This window comes from Sinocyclocheilus grahami, unplaced genomic scaffold (assembly GCF_001515645.1).
Source record: "Sinocyclocheilus grahami isolate Dianchi unplaced genomic scaffold, SAMN03320097.WGS_v1.1 scaffold44.1, whole genome shotgun sequence".
NCBI lineage: Eukaryota > Metazoa > Chordata > Actinopteri > Cypriniformes > Cyprinidae > Sinocyclocheilus > Sinocyclocheilus grahami.
In genome coordinates, this window is record NW_015505223.1 from 2,543,895 (window position 1) to 2,561,594 (window position 17,700).

Below are 17,700 nucleotides of genomic sequence, written 5' to 3' on the forward strand. Positions count from 1 at the left end.
TTGTTTTGACCCAGCGGTTGGGTTGTTTTGACCCAGCTATTGGGCTGTTTTGACCCAGCGGTTGGGTTGTTTTGACTCAGCTATTGGGCTGTTTTGACCCAGCGGTTGGGTTGTTTTGACTCAGCTATTGGGCTGTTTTGACCCAGCGGTTGGGTTGTTTTGACCCAGCTATTGGGCTGTTTTGACCCAGCGGTTGGGTTCAAAACAACCCAATAGCTGGGTTTGTCCCTTTTTAACCCAGCACTGGGTTATATTTAACCCAGCATTTTTTAGAGTGTATAGACTAACCTAACAGCTTATTTGACCCAAAGTTGTGTTGAAACAACCCAGCATTTTTTAGAATGTGTTTTTGTTATTCGGGTTATAACTATGACAAAAGTGAAAATGATAAATAATTAATTCAGGATGACATCTTGAAGGTCCACAGGGCTTTTTAAGACAGGTGTCAGTTTTCAGCTGATGCTGATGCTGCAGTTTGGCGCGGGGGGCGATGCTGTGACGTCACGGGGGAGAGCCGATGGACTGGAGGAGGAGAGATGCGAGAACAGGGGATGACCGGAGGAGCACGATAAAAGCTGAGAAATGACTGCGCCAGAACGCACGAAAAAACATGAAACCTTAAACAGCAGCGTCAACATGATGAGTCCTTCCGTCTGCTGTTCGCAAACCAGTAATGCATGAAGAGCATCGCGGATAAAGGTAATATTTCTGCTTCCATCCGCACGCCTCTCACAAAGAACACATGAGTGGAGTCGATTGTATAATTTTTAGCTTGAAAGCCAATGATTAGGGTGATTATTACACCGCTGAAGTGCGGCCGGCGTGGTCAAACTGAAAATAAACACGTCTTGCTCTTCATGCAAGCATCCTTTTCATCCATAATTAAATATTTTTTTATAAATCAACCATTATGTGCGCTTCTTATTCTTGCTTAATAGACACAATCTCGTGTATTTCTCAGAAGTGTGCAGGAACGAGTCTGCAGTTATGCGTTTTGCTTCCTCAGCTATGGAGAGACAGACCACATGTGCAATGCGCATCTTGTCAGTGGAGCTGCGCATTGGTTGCAGTACGTCGTGTGCACGAGGAAAGAAGAAGTGTCATATCACTGACCTCCTTGAAGCAATGGCGCTTCAGCACGATACATTGCTGCATACAATTTGATGTATAAAACGACTAATGTGAAGCTTTTCACAATGGCTTTAAGCAATTGTGTTGTTTTGCTCTCCTATCTCAATGTCACCATGACCTACACTCTTAAAAATAAAGGTTCTTTATTGGCATTGACGGTTCCATAAGGGACCTTTAACATCCATGAAATCTTTCCAGGTTCTTTATTTCAGAAAAATGTTCTTTAGATTAGTAAAATGTTCTCTGAACTTTGGCTAATGTTCTGACAAGGTACTCTCAAAGTTATGAACAAACATTCTTCCAGTAATGCTAATAGAACGTTTGTTCAGAATGACCTAGTCTTTCAAAAATGTTTTCACAAAAATATTATTTAAACATCATTCATGGAACTTTTTTTTTTTTTCCTAAAACGATTTAGCTGGATGTTCATCGGACATTATTTGAATGTTACTACTTTTTGAGAACATTCCCATAATGTTTGCAAAATAATAAAACTGGAATGTTCCCTTAACGTTTGTATAACCAAGAAAAGAAAATGTTTTTAAAACATTAAAAAAATTGATGTTTTGAACGTTCAAAGAACATTCAATAGTAATGTTCTCATGATGTTTGCAAAATGATAAAAATGAATGTTTCCTTAATGGTCACATAACCAAGAAAAAACTTTTTAAAATATTAGAAAAAAACTGGATGTTTTGAATGTTTAGAGAACATTCAATAGTAACATTCCCATAATGTTAGCAAAATCATAAAATCGAATGTCCCTTAATGTTTGCATAACGTTAAAACGTTTAAAAAACTGGACATTTTGAATCATTCAGAAATAACGTTTTCATAACTTAATGGGAACCGTTAGCAAAACGTTCTTAGAAGATATTTTTGTTAGCTGGGTTCACAATAAGAAAAAAAATTATATTTTTAAGAACTGTTTACTGAAAAGTTCTTTGGGGAATCAAAATGGTTCTTCTAGGGCTTCACTTATTAGTGAACCCTGGTGTACTCATACTATAGGCACAGTTGCCTTGAACCGAGCCCGAGCACGATTATCCCCCCTCCTCACTCCCCCTCTGGCCTGCACTCACACTAAACAATCCGGGCCGGAGCATGCTTATGTCATGTACGAGATAACACGGAGAAAACCACTTTCGCTAATAATTTGCATTCGCTAATGCAGCGATTTTCACTTGAAAAGTGAAGTGAAAGTGACATGTGGCCAAGTATGGTGACCCATACTCAGAATTAGTGCTCTGCATTTAACCCATCCAAAGTGCACACACACACCATGAACACACATGCCGTTGGGGCAAGAAACGACAAGTAGTAGAACCCCCGAGCAGATGGGGGTTCGGTGCCTTGCTCAGTTGTGGTAATGAAGGTGAAAGAGAGCGCTGTACATTCACTCCCCACACCTACAATCCCTGCCGGTATGAGACTCGAACCCACAACCTTTGGGTTACGAGTCCAACTCTCTAACCATTAGGCCACGAATTCCCTTGCATGTATCAGAGGATTAATATGGAGGCAGCTGACGTTAATATACGAATTTGCAAGTTCATCAATACAATTCCTGTTCATCAATAAGGTGACAACCAGACCCGTTTTAAACCTAAATATACTTGATTTAATTAAATTAATTGAAAAGTGTACTTTAGTAGTAGCAATAGAAGATGTTTGCGCTCGTAATGATGACAGTAGTGCACACAAAATAGTAGCTGTTCCGCGCTCCGGTGTTGTAAGTGATCACACTACATCCGTACTGTGCCCGAGCCCAACTGAACCGTGCTCTGGCCCACATCTTCCAAGCAAGCCAGGGACGGCTAAACGAACCGTACGGAGCGATCACACTAGTCAAACGAACCGGTTCAGATCACCTAATGTGAGTACACCCTTAGAGTGCTTTGTGCAGATGACACTGTGCTGGAGCAGGGATAGATTGCTTTTTCTTGTTTTTTGAAATGTGCATCAATCTTTTTTTCCCTCCTTTTAGTGTGAGCAGAATGTCATCTCCTGGAATGGGCACCCCGAGCGACCCCCTGTTGTCCAGTCCCGTAGGGGGGAAGTTTGGGATTGCCCAGGAAGACACCTGGAGACCCACTCTGTCCAAAACATCCAGTTTCCCGTCGTCCACCACACGGCACCTCAGTCATAGAGCCAACAACTTCCAGAGGCACCCGAAGCGACGGAAACTGATCCGGCCGTCTCCGCCACCACCGCCGAACACGCCGTGTCCCCTGGAACAGCTTGACCTGAGCGAACTTCCTCCGAGACGCACTTGTCCCGAGCTTCTCTTCAATGGCTGCGTTTTGTTTGGGATCGAGTTCAGCTACGCAATGGAAACGGCGTATGTCACACCTATGTTACTTCAGATGGGGTTGCCCGACCAGTTCTACAGTCTAGTGTGGTTCATCAGTCCAATTTTAGGTAAGTAGATCTTAAAGGATTCATTCAAACAGTTCCTCGTGTGGTTCCAACAAAAGTAGGTAACCCAAATCCAGTCCAGTCATGATTATGACATTATTTAAATGTTACAAAAACATTCCTTACAACGCTCTACTCACTTTATTTTCGCACAAGATATAACGTTATTTAAATGTTTATTTTGAATATTCTAAGAATGTTGAAATGTTCAGTTTTCTTGTGGTGATTCTATCATTATTTAAAGGTTATTAAAACATTTCTTACAAAATTCTACTACCTTTATTTTCCCCCAAGGTATAACGTTATTTGAACGTTTATTTTTAATATACTAAGAACGTTAAAATGCCCAGTTTTCTTGTTGTGGTTAACGTTAATTAAAGATTACTAAAACGTTTCATACAATGTTCTGGTAACTTTATTTTCACCCAAAATATTATGTAATTTGAACGTTTATTTTTAGTATTCCAAGAACGTTTTCTCTCAACGTTAAAAGGACATTCATCAAGTAAAAATAACATGAGAACGTTCAAAGAATGTTGTTCTAAGGATGTTTTTTGTAATGTTATGAGAATGTATACCAAATATTATTAAAGTGATAAGAACATTCCATAAACATTACTTTAAAAATGTTTTGTCCTAACCTTTATATGACTTTTTAAAAATGTTAGTGAACGTTTTCTGTCAAGCTCAAAAAATTAAGCGAATGATGAGTGTAGTTCAGTGCTAACAACACCAGGTTCATGGGTTTGATTCCCATGAAAAGCATGAACTAAAGCAATAAACCCCAAGAAGCTGTGGTTTACAGTGAATTTATAACAGCTAAGGGGTGTTGTAAATTCACTGTAAACCACGGCTTCATGGGGCTTATTGCTTTTATAAAACGGTTATTCCATATACATCGTAAGGTTTCACAAAATAAAAACAATGTAAACAATGTAGTTCCTCAGAAACGGTTGTGGTTCCAACAAAGTGGTTGCCGTAGAGTTTGTAGAGGAATTTACAACCGCTTCGAACTTGGCTCAACCAATCAGAATCAAGCACCGGAACTATCCGTTTTATAATGATAAATTTGTCAATTTAATGCAGTGTGACTTACCTTGGATTAAAAGCACCTGCTAAATGCATAAATGTAAATAAAATAATTCATAAAACTAGTATGCTATATTCAAAGTCTTGTACAAAAAAAGTTGTCTGTTAACTGATGTAACCAGATCATTGAGTAAAATTCAAATACTGGGATCAAACGGAATCATTCAGACTGGTTCTGTAAACTGGATCAACCAATCCATAGACAAGATTCAGTTCAAGCAAATGATTCATTTGTAAATCAGATTCCAAAATCTCTACTTTTCTCATGAACACAGTCTATTCCTCACACAAAGCTATCATATTCCTTTAGAAGGACTACTTTGTAAAAGCATTATTATATTGGAAAGAATGGCCAAGATAAAAGAAATAGTCTGTAAATTGACACAGTTTTTCTATTTGTGTGAAATTGTTTTCTTTTTGGCACTTCTAATGCAAATTTTCAAAGCCAACATTTAGCCAGTTAAGTTTTATTCCCTCTATGATTTTCAGGGTTCCTTCTGCAACCAATTCTTGGGGCATGGAGTGACCGATGCACGTCTCGCTTTGGCCGCAGGAGACCTTTTATTTTTGCCCTGGCGATAGGTAAGCAGTTCTGAATTTAGTTACTGTTCAATCAAGCAGCTGTTTCTCTCTTTGCTGTTTAATATGTGACATCGAAACTACAGTTTCTGGTTTTAAGATGAGATTATTATTATTTTTCTAATTGATTATAATACTAATTTAAATGCCGCTCTTTCTTTTGGTGTGATTGTAGGGGCTCTGCTGGGTCTAACACTGGTGCTGAATGGACGGGACATTGGATCGGCTCTGGCGGACACCACCCTCGATCACAAGTGGGGCATCGTGCTGACGGTGTGCGGCGTGGTTCTGATGGACTTCAGTGCCGACTCAGCCGACAACCCCAGTCATGCGTACATGATGGATGTGTGTAGCCCAGAGGACCAAGACCGAGGCCTGAATATACACGCTCTTCTGGCAGGTCAGAGAAAAACTTTAATATTAATTATGGTTAGCTATTAATTTAAAGCATTTTTGTTTTTGAGCTAACTGCTTGAGCCGTGGTTCTCATATAAGGACTTTATTTTTCTCATAATTCTCAAAGTCCAATATATGTGTAATCACATCAGGGTTATTTTAGTAATATTTATATACCAGTATAATATTTATTAATATTTTTATATTTTCAATTTTCATTTTAGTTGAAGTCTTAGTAATATTATGTTATTATGTGCTTGTGTCATCTTTAAAGTAATTTATTTCAGTTAGGTGCTAAGACAACATTTTTAATTCTTGTTTGGTTTTTAGTTGTAGTTTTTTTTGGCTAATTTGACTATATTCATTTAGCCATGAAATTATACTACTCCCAGATCCATTCAACACATTTTACAATATTTAAAAAAAAATCCCCTCAGTGCAGTGGTGTAATGTAACGAAGTAATTATACTTCGTTATAGTACTTAAGTATTTTTTGGGAGTATCTGTACTTTACTTGAGTTTTTATATTTCAGCCAACTTTTACTTTTACTCCACTACATTTCAGAATTAAAATGTATACTTTTACTCCGATACATTTCCCCGAAGCATATTCGTTACTTCCTACAAAAATAGTCAAGAGTCAGAAGAACATGGTCTGCAGGAATGCAGGTTTGACAAATCAGTGGTCTTGCGTTTGCAAGTTAGACTCCTGCTCATGTGCATACAAGTGCGCGCACAACCACGGATGATTCATTTTCCACTCAAGTCGAGTCTGGGGTGTGTGATATACAGTATATCTTCTGCGATTAATATGGTAAGTGTTGTTGTAATGATGTGTGATCTGACATTATCAAGTAGGCTATATTACCAAATCGCACACAGAGTGCACGCATGTTGATTTATTAGTCTATTAAAACTCAAAATTCCAGGCATTCTAAATTGTAGATTGTAAATTGTTTTGCATTCTAAAAATGCTTCTGTATGTTTTTTATATTTATATAATTTTATATAGTTAACTTAATCTATATCACACAAAGAGTACCGTTTTTCTGCAGATAGCATGATAACACATTTAATAATCATTTTATACAAGTTCAGTAAAGCAATAAGTGACTTACATTTTAGAGGTAATATTGCTTGTTTTTGCTCAATTTTGCTAACGAAAATAGTTCCAAACAAAGATCACAGCACTTTTTGGCATCTCTGAGTAATGGACGGTGTTTGCTTATTGAATGAATCAGCTTTTTGAACGAATCGGTTGAATAAATGATTCAGTGATTCTCTCATTAACAGTCAAATGCTTGGTTTCTGAATTAATCAGTAGTTTGAATGAACGACTCACTCATTAACAGTCACTTGCTGTCACCTACTGGCGGTTTTTATTTCACATTTCGACTATTTTTTCACGTTTTAAATTATTTTCAACGTTTTATGTAAAAAAACAAAACATTAGGCCTATTTATTCATCTGTAACTGCAGTTTAAATGCATCCATGTCCCCTCTGAGATGCATTAACTGTGTAAATACATATAAATGCTATGTCAGATGCAGATTCCAGAAATGTTTTCTTATGTTGGAATGAAATACACTAAGTACCGGATGAAGTGCTTCTTATTCTTACCCAAAAATACAAACTGAAAGAAAGAGTTAAAACTGAACACAATCTTGCTACTCAACTGTGTATGAACATTTTTTTATACAGTATATATTTATTTGCTTCTTTTCCATTTTGCATTTACTTGTACTTTTACTTTCAATACTTAAGTATGTTTAAGATTTAAAAAATACTTTTCGTACTTAAGTACAATAAATATCAGACTTTACTCAAGTAATATTCTAAACGGTGACTTCAACTTCTACCAAAGTCATTTTCTGGTAAGATATCTGTACTTTTACTTGAGTATGGCTTTCAGGTACTTTATACACCACTGCTTATTTTATCATTATTTATATACTTTTATAGTATTTAATAATATTAATAATATCATTTACAGTATATAATTAGAATTTGCTTTTATTTTTATTTTTATATTTTCAGTTTTCATTTTAATTTTAGTTTCAGTTTAAGCAATTTTGTTAATTTGCTTTTGTCATTTTTATTAAATTAGTTTTTTCTGTATTTATTCTTTTTATTCCAGTTTTGGTTGTAGTAGTAATTTTAGCACTTCACCTACTAGTTTATTTTATTTAAGATTTATTTCAATCACCAACAATACATAAATTAATAATAAATAAAATAATTATAATTATTTAATAATCAATAAAGATGTAAAAGTTTTACTTACAAACAGCAACCCTCAATCACATTACTGTTGCAACTTTGATTTAACTCAGGTCTTGGCGGCGGCTTCGGCTACATTGTGGGTGGAATTAACTGGGATAAAACTGAGTTCGGAAGGTCAATGGGTGGCCAGCTCCGGGTCATATACCTGTTCACCAGCATCACCCTCGCCGCCACCACGGCCATGACCCTCACCAGTATCCCTGAGCGACCTCTACCCCAGCCTCAGCCTCAAACCAGAAGCGCCCGAAACCTCAAGAGCCCCAATCTTCCTCTGCCGCCCTCCCCACCTCCTCCTCCCGGAGCCGCTATGGACCAGGATGATGAGGACGAGGAGGAAGCCCTCTATAACAGGCAGTTCTCCAATTGCCACTACCAGGATCAACTGGGCCGCTCAAGCAGCGCCAACGCACGTCTCTACGCAGGCCTCGCCAGCCCCATTTCCCCTCTGAGTCCTCTGACGCCCAAATACGGCAGCTTCATCAGTCGGGATAACTTGCTCACAGGCATTAATGAGTTTGCTTCTTCCTTAGGCACCTCCTATATAGACAGAGTATTGATTGAATGCTACACTGGACAGCAGACTCCATTAGAACCCGAGTCAGTGGCTCCGCCTCTTCCACCGGGGGACACGCCCCCTCCTCCTCAAAGCGAAGCGCCTACCGCAAATGAAGTTGCACAGCAAAACAAACTCTCGCAGCCTAATGGAGAGTTGTTGGCGACTGAGGAGTTGCAAGCTAATGAGCAAAAGCAAGCCATTGAACCCACTGACCAGCCTAATGAGGGCCAACAGGCTGCATCGGGATCACAGCGAGGCAGTACCTCAGGGATACTGAAGCGCCCCCAGAGTCTGGCCTTAATGGAGGACCCGCTAATTGCTCCAAGCGGCGGTTTGGACAACGGTCGTAGGCGCACTGTCACCTTCAGTCAACAGGTCAGTGTGTACTGTAGTTAATGTACATACATATATTTTTACCTAATTTAAATTGCCTGTATGAGTATCTAAACCACGTATTATTTGCATACACAAGTCAAGGGTGCAGAATTTATTAGGGACGCTAGGTACCCTATGTCCCTACCAATATCCAGCGACTACTAAATTGTCCCTAGCAATTATTTTGATCAAACAATTTGTATATATATATATATATATATATATTATAATATATGTAGCCATTGTTGTTGCAATTTCGGGCGCATCTGTAATAGGTCATACCATTGATATTACCTGAGAATTTAAAGAAATACGCTTCAAAATGAAAATTCTGTCATTAATAACTTACCCTCATGTCAAACCTGAAAGACCTTCGTTCATCTTCGAAACACAAATTAAGATATTTTTGATGAAATCCGAGAGCTTTCTAAGTTTTATGGCCCTGAAACATAGTAAGGACATTGTTAAAATAGGCCATGTGACATCAGGGGTTCAACCGTAATTCTATGAAGCTACGAGAATACTTTTTGTGCGCAAAAGAAAACACAAATAACAACTTTATTAAACAATTCTTCTCTTCCTAATCAGCGTCCGCCGCCATTCACAAGAGTACCACCCAAATCCATTTAACAAATTTTACAATAATGTTCCTTAATTTCCTTATTTTAGTATTATTTATAGGCTATATTATTATAGTATTTATTATTTTGAATGAGCTATTATTGTCACATTTGCAGTTTCCATTTTAATTGTAGTTTCAGTTTAAGTATTTTTTTTGTAATGTGCTTTTGTAATTTGTATTAGATTTTAGTTTTTTATATTTTTGTATAGTTTTATTTTTATTTGATTTTATTTGTCGTAATTTTAGTACTTACACTTTATTTCACTTTTTGTAATTTTCTTTTCTTTTTTTAAATTTTAAGTGTGTATTCATGCTTTTTATGTATACTTGGCTTGCCATTGAACTTTAGCATGTTTTTGCTCTTTTCCCAAGGTGGCAAATATATTGCTGAATGGCATGCATTATGACAGTGACCTCAGCAGCACCCATGAAGCAGCAGACTCTCAAATGTCAATAAAACTGCTCTGTACTGCCATCTACAGGATGCCTCCATGTTTACGAAGCCTGTGCACCAACCATTTTCTGGGTAATAAAGGTTTTGAATTTCATTAGGCATATACAAAATAATAATTTTTGTTTTAATAATGAGCACATTTCACATGGTTGCATTAGCCATCACCAAGCTCAAACATCATTTGCAGTTTTTGTTTCTGAATTTACGGTTGTTATTGTTCATTAAAACTAAAACTTATTTCAATCATTTTCAAAATAAATTCAAGTTAATTGAAAGAATGCTGAAGTAAAACAAAATGTAAATATACAGTAGATAAAATAAAATAAAAAAAATAATAAAAAAAACTAATTTAGCAATGATTCCTTGGCAACTAACTGAAATAAAATTGATGGAAGTTGAAGTACTAAAATTACTAAAACTGAAATAAAAAGAAATATTATTTTAAAAGTACCATATAATTACTAAAAATTTATTTAAAATGAAAAAAAAATTAAATAAATAAAAGCTAAATGAAAATATTAATAAATACTATAATAATATATTAAAAAAAAAACAACTAAAATGACACTGATTTGAGGGAACAGATCTGAATATGTGTTAAATTGATCTGTGAGTGCTTTTATAGGTAACTAAAAACATAGTAAAACTAGCCAAAAAAGTTAATTAACAAAAACTCCACGGCCACAGGATGTGCACAACTTTGCAAATGAAGAGCATGTGGTTCAGCTAATATACAATGGTTTTCAAAAGTGTTTAAGTCTAAATCATTCATCTCCCATCACAGGTTGGTTATCATTTGAGGGGATGCTGCTCTTCTACACTGACTTTATGGGGGAGGTTGTGTTTGGTGGAGACCCAAAGGCCCACCACGATTCAGAGGAGTACAAGCGCTACAATTCAGGCGTCAGCATGGGCTGCTGGGGGATGTGCATCTATGCATTTAGTGCTGCTTTTTATTCAGGTTGGTAAAAGCGTGACCGTACAATTTGAGCATGCACAAAGATTCTATGTAGTAACATTACTTTCTTTTGTCTTTTCCTCTTGCAGCCATTCTTGAGAAGCTGGAGGAGCGGTTCTCATTGCGTTCTCTGTATTTTTTCGCCTATCTGGCCTTTGGTTTGGGCACAGGGCTGGCCACTCTCTCCACCAACCTGTACGTGGTGCTGTCTCTCTGCGTCACCTACGGCATTCTCTTCTCTTCTCTCTGCACGCTGCCTTACTCTCTGCTCTGTGAATACTACCAGAGCCCGCAGGTGAGAACATCTGTAGAACAGAAAGAGAATATAGTTAGATGTAAAAATAAATAAAATTGTGTTTATGGGACTGTACATATAATGGAAGTCTATGGGGCACAGTATCAGTATAAACATTAAAATACTCTCTATTTCATAAGAATATCATCAAGATGAAATATTATTTTTGTGAACCCAGCTAACAGAGACCATTCTCTGAAAAAAGTTATATGGTTTTTAATAATGCTTTCAAAAACATTATAACATATAAAACAATATTTAACTGTATAAAACATATTTAAACATTATTAATGGAACATTCAACTAACACTTTTTAAATGTAACAACTTGTTTCAAAAGTAATGTTCAAATTGATGAAATGGAATGTTTCATTAATGTTCGCATGACCAAAAAAAAGTTATTAAAACATTTTTAAAAATGGAAGTTTTGAATGTTCAGAGAACATTTTAGAAATAACATTTTCATAACTTAATGGGAACATTAGCTAAATGTTCTTGGAACATATTTTTGTTAGCTGGGAACATGAGAACAGTAACAAAATTGCTTACTAACCCTGTATGTGCAAAATTATATCGATTATTTAAAGTCATGACTATAGTGAACATAGCAACTTTTACACAATACACATAAATAGGGATATAATAGAGAAACTAGGTATATAAAATAAATATTTGCAATATTGTTGTTGGCAACACTTTCCACATTTCTGCTCTTAAACCTTCTGTAATATTTAGCCTCATAGACTTCCACTGTAAATACAATAAAAAGCATGCATTTCTTTTTCAGTTTTCATGAACTGAGGGACCTAAAATTATTTCAGTGGTTTTCAGCTGCATGTTGATTGAGTTCTACATATTTTTATCTTTTTGACTTTTTAAAACTAATTCTATTAAAATATAAATAAATATAAATCATATAATAATATTAGATGAAACATTTAAAATGTTGCCTTAGTAACTAACTGAAATATTTTGAAAGTGAAGTAGTAAATTGACTAAAACTAAAATAAAAATAAAGCTAAAAAAAACTAATAAAAAATGTCAAAAACACATAACAAAATTACTAAAACTAAAAATTAAAACGAAAACTAGGTCCTTAGTCATTGACTTCATTTTTGATTGATCTCAATTAGGGTAAAATATGTATTTATTTTTCACAGACATGTCCTGACCGAGATTTCTAAATTGCCTAAAAAAAATTGATTGACGTGCTTTCATTATATGTATGTGTATTTGCATTGCTTTATACGTTCTCTGTAAATCCCACCTGCTCACACGCAACGATTGGTCGATTATGTACGATGCCCGCACGCTATTGGTCAAACAACGTTTCAGTCATTACATTCAGCAAGTTTGACAACAATAGGAAAACAAAGCTAAAACCCAGACATTTTAGGCAATTTAGAAGACATGTCTGGGAAAAAGAGGACGTATGGTCACCCTACCTCAATCATGCATGTCCACATGTTGTTCCTGCAGTTCTGCGGCTCATCAGAGGATGGGACCAGGCGTGGTATGGGGGTGGACATCTCCCTGCTCAGCTGCCAGTACTTCCTGGCACAGATCTTGGTTTCCGTGGCGATGGGCCCTCTGACATCGCTGGTGGGTGGGGCCCAGGGCGTGATGTACTTTTCGAGTCTGATGTCATTTGTGGGGTGCCTGTACTCCTCACTGTGTGTGGTGTACCATCTGCCACCACCCGAGGGTGAGCCTCCCCAGAGTGAGACGCAGCCACTGCTGCTGCACATTTAGACCTGATCTCTCACACACCGGGTCCAAAATTAACAACCCAGAAGCAGCAGACAGCTGTTTGGTAATTTCCGTGAATTGCAACATCAATTAAATCACAATGTAAAAACGATAGTCTAAAGCTCATTGATATCCGGGAATCAAAGCAAAGAAATTCAAACAGTCCAGTAAATAAAAGTTCAATGACTGTCGTGCATCTTAAAGGGGTCATATGATGCGATTTCAATTTTTTCCTTTCTCTTTGGAGTGTTACAAGCTCTTGGTGCATAAAGAAGATCTGTAAAGTTGCAAAGACTAAAGTCTCAAATCCAAAGAGATATTCTTTATAAAAGTTAAGAGTCAGCCACGCCTACCTAAAACGGCTCGTTCTAACACGCCCCCACATGTCTACGTCACTATCTGGGAAGATTTGCATAATGCCGCCCAAATGTTCACGCAAAGAAAGAAGGCGTAACTTTGATTCTCGCTGTAGTATTGTTGCTGCCGCCGCCGCCATGTCCTGAAGACGCTGTGTGTTTCTTTGTGAAAGCGAAACTACTTTGTTTGGTCTTCCAAAAGAGGACGATATCTGCTTCGTCATGCCTAGAGCTGATCCGTGCTGGTCGCTGAGGAAATACTTCAACTTCGCGCTGTGGATCACCGGATCGGCTTTCACCGTGGACGAAGCGGAGTCCAGCCCGGGGTCGTCACATGTGGTTACCGCAAGCCCGCCGGCTCTTTTGGAAGGACACGACTAGAAATCAGTGGTTAAGTTGTATTTACAACACTGTTCCAGAACAGTTCAACCCAAATATTCAGATGTGTGCAGCACATTTTATGGAGGACTGTTTACTGATACTGGGAGAGTAGACTACAATGCCGGCTGTTCTGACTCACAGACTGTAAGTACATTTTCATATTTAGAGTAGCAGTGTAGAGTAGGGCTTGTTGTTTGTAATTTCTCCGATCACAAATGCAGACATGGTTTTATGTTTACGCGGCGCGATGCGATGCAACGCAACGCAACACGTAAAAAGACAGTATAAGTCATTATAATCAGTAATTATGTCCCCACTGGATGCAACAAATGCCTCGTTTGTAATGGGTTTGAATGTTTTTGTCTCGTCGCTCCGGCCGGACAGGGCATCACAGTATGGTAAGGAGTGTAACATTTCCGTCACATGCTTGAGGTATTCGGCCAATCACAACGCACTGGATAGCTGGCCAATCACAGCACACCTCGCTTTTCAGACCGATGAGCTTTGTAAAAATCGACGTGTTTCAGAAAGGCGGGGCATAGAGGAGAAACAATAATGTACAGTATGTGGAAAATAATGTTTTTTTAACCTTAAACCGCATAAACACATTTCATTACACCAAATACACAAAATAATGTTCTTTTTAGCAACATCATATGATCCCTTTAAAACAACTTTTTCTCTAGTGGAAAACTTCATCGGATGTTTATAGGAAACCATTTTTTTTTTATTGATCAGAACTTCAGTGCACTATGTCCAGACAAATTTCACCAAAACAAAATTTTGAAGAGCAGAATCATGATGTTTTAGTAACAGATTTTGTATGACACAAATACTCTAGTGGAAAACTTCATCGGATGTTTATAGGAAACCATTTTTTTTTTTATTGATCAGAACTTCAGTGCACTATGTCCAGACAAATTTCACCAAAACAAAATTTTGAAGAGCAGAATCATGATGTTTTAGTAACAGATTTTGTATGACACAAATATAGAAAGGTTAAACAGTTAAATAATTCATTTTTCAAAAGTACAAAAAATATACATACTGTACACTGGGGCCCATTAGTCTGAGACCAAACTGAAATCAAAGTTTTTTCATGGAAAGCAAAGAAACAGAAAGATTTCTTATTCATTTCTTATTAAATTTAGCACATGAAGGATAATACATTTTCGATTATTGTATGAAATATTTTTATTTCATATGATATAATATTACATATATAACACAAATACATACAAAACTTAATTTTTATGAGAAGAAATCTGATTTTTTTTTATGTAAAAATGAACAAAATTATATCCTATAATTTAGTTCATATATATATAAACTATAATATTACAAATAAATGAAAAATAAATACGTATAAAAAAATACACATTATTTTATTACAGTAAATTGTCAGCTTCAATTGCAGCATTGGTTTGCAGACAAACCAAATACTGAGTTTACCAAGTAAATATTTTTATTTTTTTTAAATCTCACTCCGATTATGCAAATAATGTAATTATTTTTGTTGTTTTAAATTTTGTTGTTTCAAACTAATAGCGACTTCTGGACCCTAGTGTACACTAAATTTACCAGCTGACATGGTAAAAGTTAATTTTGGACCCCGTACACACTCAACCAAACAGCTCAGACTCCTTGCGCTTGCTTCAGATACACCTTCCTCACTTTACGCCACACGTACGCAGTACTGGAGATGTGAGAGAGGGTAAAAGAGCTGCGATTTTGACTATGCATCTCACTCAGATTTCTAAACATAAGCATGCTGCAACAGTGACTGCATGACGGCAAGCTTGTGTAGAGTGTGTGTGTGTGTTTGTGAGAGAGAGAGCGTGTTTGAGTACATGTGATGCCTGACTACTTTCATCTGGCTTGTACATAATGTGAAATGTTTTTTTTTTTACTGTCGATTCCTCGTGAAGGAGGAAGCCAAAACTGTTGATAGCACGCCCGAACTCTCTTTTTTGTGGTTCATTGCTTTTAATAAAAGTAAACCCCTCTCACATATCCAAAGCAAATGTATCCTGTGAACATGTCAATGAACTGTTTGAAGACCTGTCGGTTTGGTTGCATGTAAAGCCGCACTGATGCCTTACTGTAGGCCTCTGTTTCGAACTGTACCTCAGTAAAACAGAGAACGTGTGTGTGTGTCTATTGGTTCTTCGGTTTGCATATAGTATATTTAAAGTGATTAGGCTTATTATTTGAATACTAGCTACCTACTAGGCTACACACATCCTTATGAGTACGAATATTCCTTTCGCATGTTTGCCATAGCCTACTGTAACATGGCTTGACACTGGTGGACGCTCCAATGACATATTTATAAGAAAAACATAAATTACATATTTATGGTTCCCCTACTGAGCCATGTCATGGAACGCACGCTCTCATGCCTGCTTCCCTGTGGTCTGGCGTGATCGTTGTAATGACAGTCATTCTTGTCATTATCAGGCAGAGCGGACGTTGAGGCTGGGGTGTGAGTGATCGCAATACGGAAACAAGCCTCGTGCGGAAGAACAAGCCGAATGTATTGTTCGGTGACTACAACAAATCTGGACAACCGATATGGACTCTCCACCAGAGCGCTCACAATTGTGCGCCCGTATTGCTAAGCATCTTTTTTGTTGTTGTTGTTGTTTTGTTTGTTTCGCTTTGCAATACATGCAGCACATCAAACCTTTAAAAACTCCAGGTAGCAAGCAATTTCAGAAGCAGCGAATAAAGAACTGAATGAGACGAAACTCATAATCACATTCTTTTCCTCAGTCATGTGTTATCTACACAAACATGTACAGATCTTCCACTAAGGAAAGCGATGTTAGTAAGTTGCATTGTACAGGTAAATGCTCTGAGAATTAAACAGTTGTCACAGGACGAAGGTTTTCTGCTGCAGGTGTCGTTCTGATATAAGTATGTACAAAGACTGGTGAAGGGGCTTTAACCAGCGGGGGGCGCAGTAGGATCTCAAATGGAGGTCAAACTGAATCTATTGAAGGAATAGTTCACCCAGAAATGAAGCTTTGCTGAAATGGACAAGATGTAAACGAGTTTGTTTCTTCATAGGAATAGATTTGGAGAAATGTACTGTTACTCAGCAATGGATGCTTTGCAGTGAATGGGTGCCGTCAGAATGAGAGTCCAAACAGCTGATAAAAACATCACAGTAATCCACAATACAAACCACTCCAGACCATCAGTTAACATCTTGTGAAAAGTTGAGTGCTTGTAAGAAACAAATCCATGATAAAGGTGTTCTAACTATAAAGCACTGGCCATAATATGAGTGTATAATCCAAATAATACTAACTCCAATGAAAAAGTCCATCCCCTGTTGTCTTCTCGCACTCAAATGCAGTGACATATTCGTTTAGAACTGTTTTTGCATGTAAACGGTGCTCGATCTGTGCATATTTCTCTCCTGATTCAGACGAGACGACTTTTTTCACTAGAGAAAAAAATATGGATTGAGGACTTGTATTTTAGTTGGAAGCAATGGTTTGAAGTTAAAAAAACAAGTCTTGATGGATTTGTTTCTTATAAACATTCAGCTTTTTGCTTCACAAGACGTTAATTGATGGACTGGAGTCATGTAGAATGTGATGTTTTTATCAGCTGTTTGGACTCTCATTCTGACGGCACCCATTCGCTGCAGAGGATCCATTGGTGAGCAAGTGATGCAATGCTACATTTCTCCAAATCTGTTCCAACGAAGAAACAAACTCATCTACATTTTGGATTGCCTGAGGGGCAAGTACAATGTTTAGCAAATTTCTATTTTTGGGTGAAATAATCCTTTAACCTTTGTGCAAGGCACTACTTTTAGTTTTTACCTAAATTTGAGCATGTTAAGGTCAGTCCTCTTTCACATATTTGTTGCATGTCCAATCTTGTTTCAAACAGCTTTAAAAAAAGTTTTGCAACCCCCCAACGCAACGTTAAAAAAGACCCAAGAGGCACTGGCTTTTATAAAGACAAGACTGTTTTTTTTTTTATTTATAATCCTGAACCAAACTATACAAAGCAGTGGTCAAAAAGCAACCAAAAAAAAA

At 37.2% G+C, this 17,700-nt stretch overlaps 1 protein-coding gene across 2 annotated transcripts; it reads left to right on the plus strand.

The window, feature by feature from the left end:
* Window positions 1-511: 511 nt before the first annotated feature.
* slc45a1 (solute carrier family 45 member 1) lies at window positions 512-16,682 on the plus strand. Of its 2 annotated transcripts, XM_016268256.1 has the most exons (10): window positions 512-699; window positions 3,119-3,552; window positions 5,128-5,220; window positions 5,393-5,617; window positions 7,948-8,828; window positions 9,823-9,976; window positions 10,689-10,865; window positions 10,952-11,157; window positions 12,636-12,861; window positions 16,103-16,682. In XM_016268256.1, exons 2-10 carry the CDS (start codon window positions 3,129-3,131, stop codon window positions 16,129-16,131), a joined length of 2,415 nt encoding a protein of 804 aa, XP_016123742.1. In that variant the 5' UTR covers window positions 512-699; window positions 3,119-3,128; the 3' UTR covers window positions 16,132-16,682. The 2 variants fall into 2 exon arrangements, with proteins under 2 accessions (XP_016123742.1, XP_016123741.1); XM_016268255.1 differs by lacking the exon at window positions 16,103-16,682 and having other exon boundaries at window positions 12,636-13,130.
* The last annotated feature ends 1,018 nt before the right edge of the window (window positions 16,683-17,700 follow it).

Coding starts and splice junctions, on each gene's coding strand:
- slc45a1 (XM_016268255.1), top strand. CDS start 3,129: ATGTCATCTCCTGGAATGGGCACCCCGAGCGACCCCCTGTTGTCCAGT. Junction 3,553..5,127: donor GTTCATCAGTCCAATTTTAG/GTAAGTAGATCT, acceptor TATGATTTTCAG/GGTTCCTTCTGCAACCAATT. Junction 8,829..9,822: donor CTGTCACCTTCAGTCAACAG/GTCAGTGTGTAC, acceptor TCTTTTCCCAAG/GTGGCAAATATATTGCTGAA.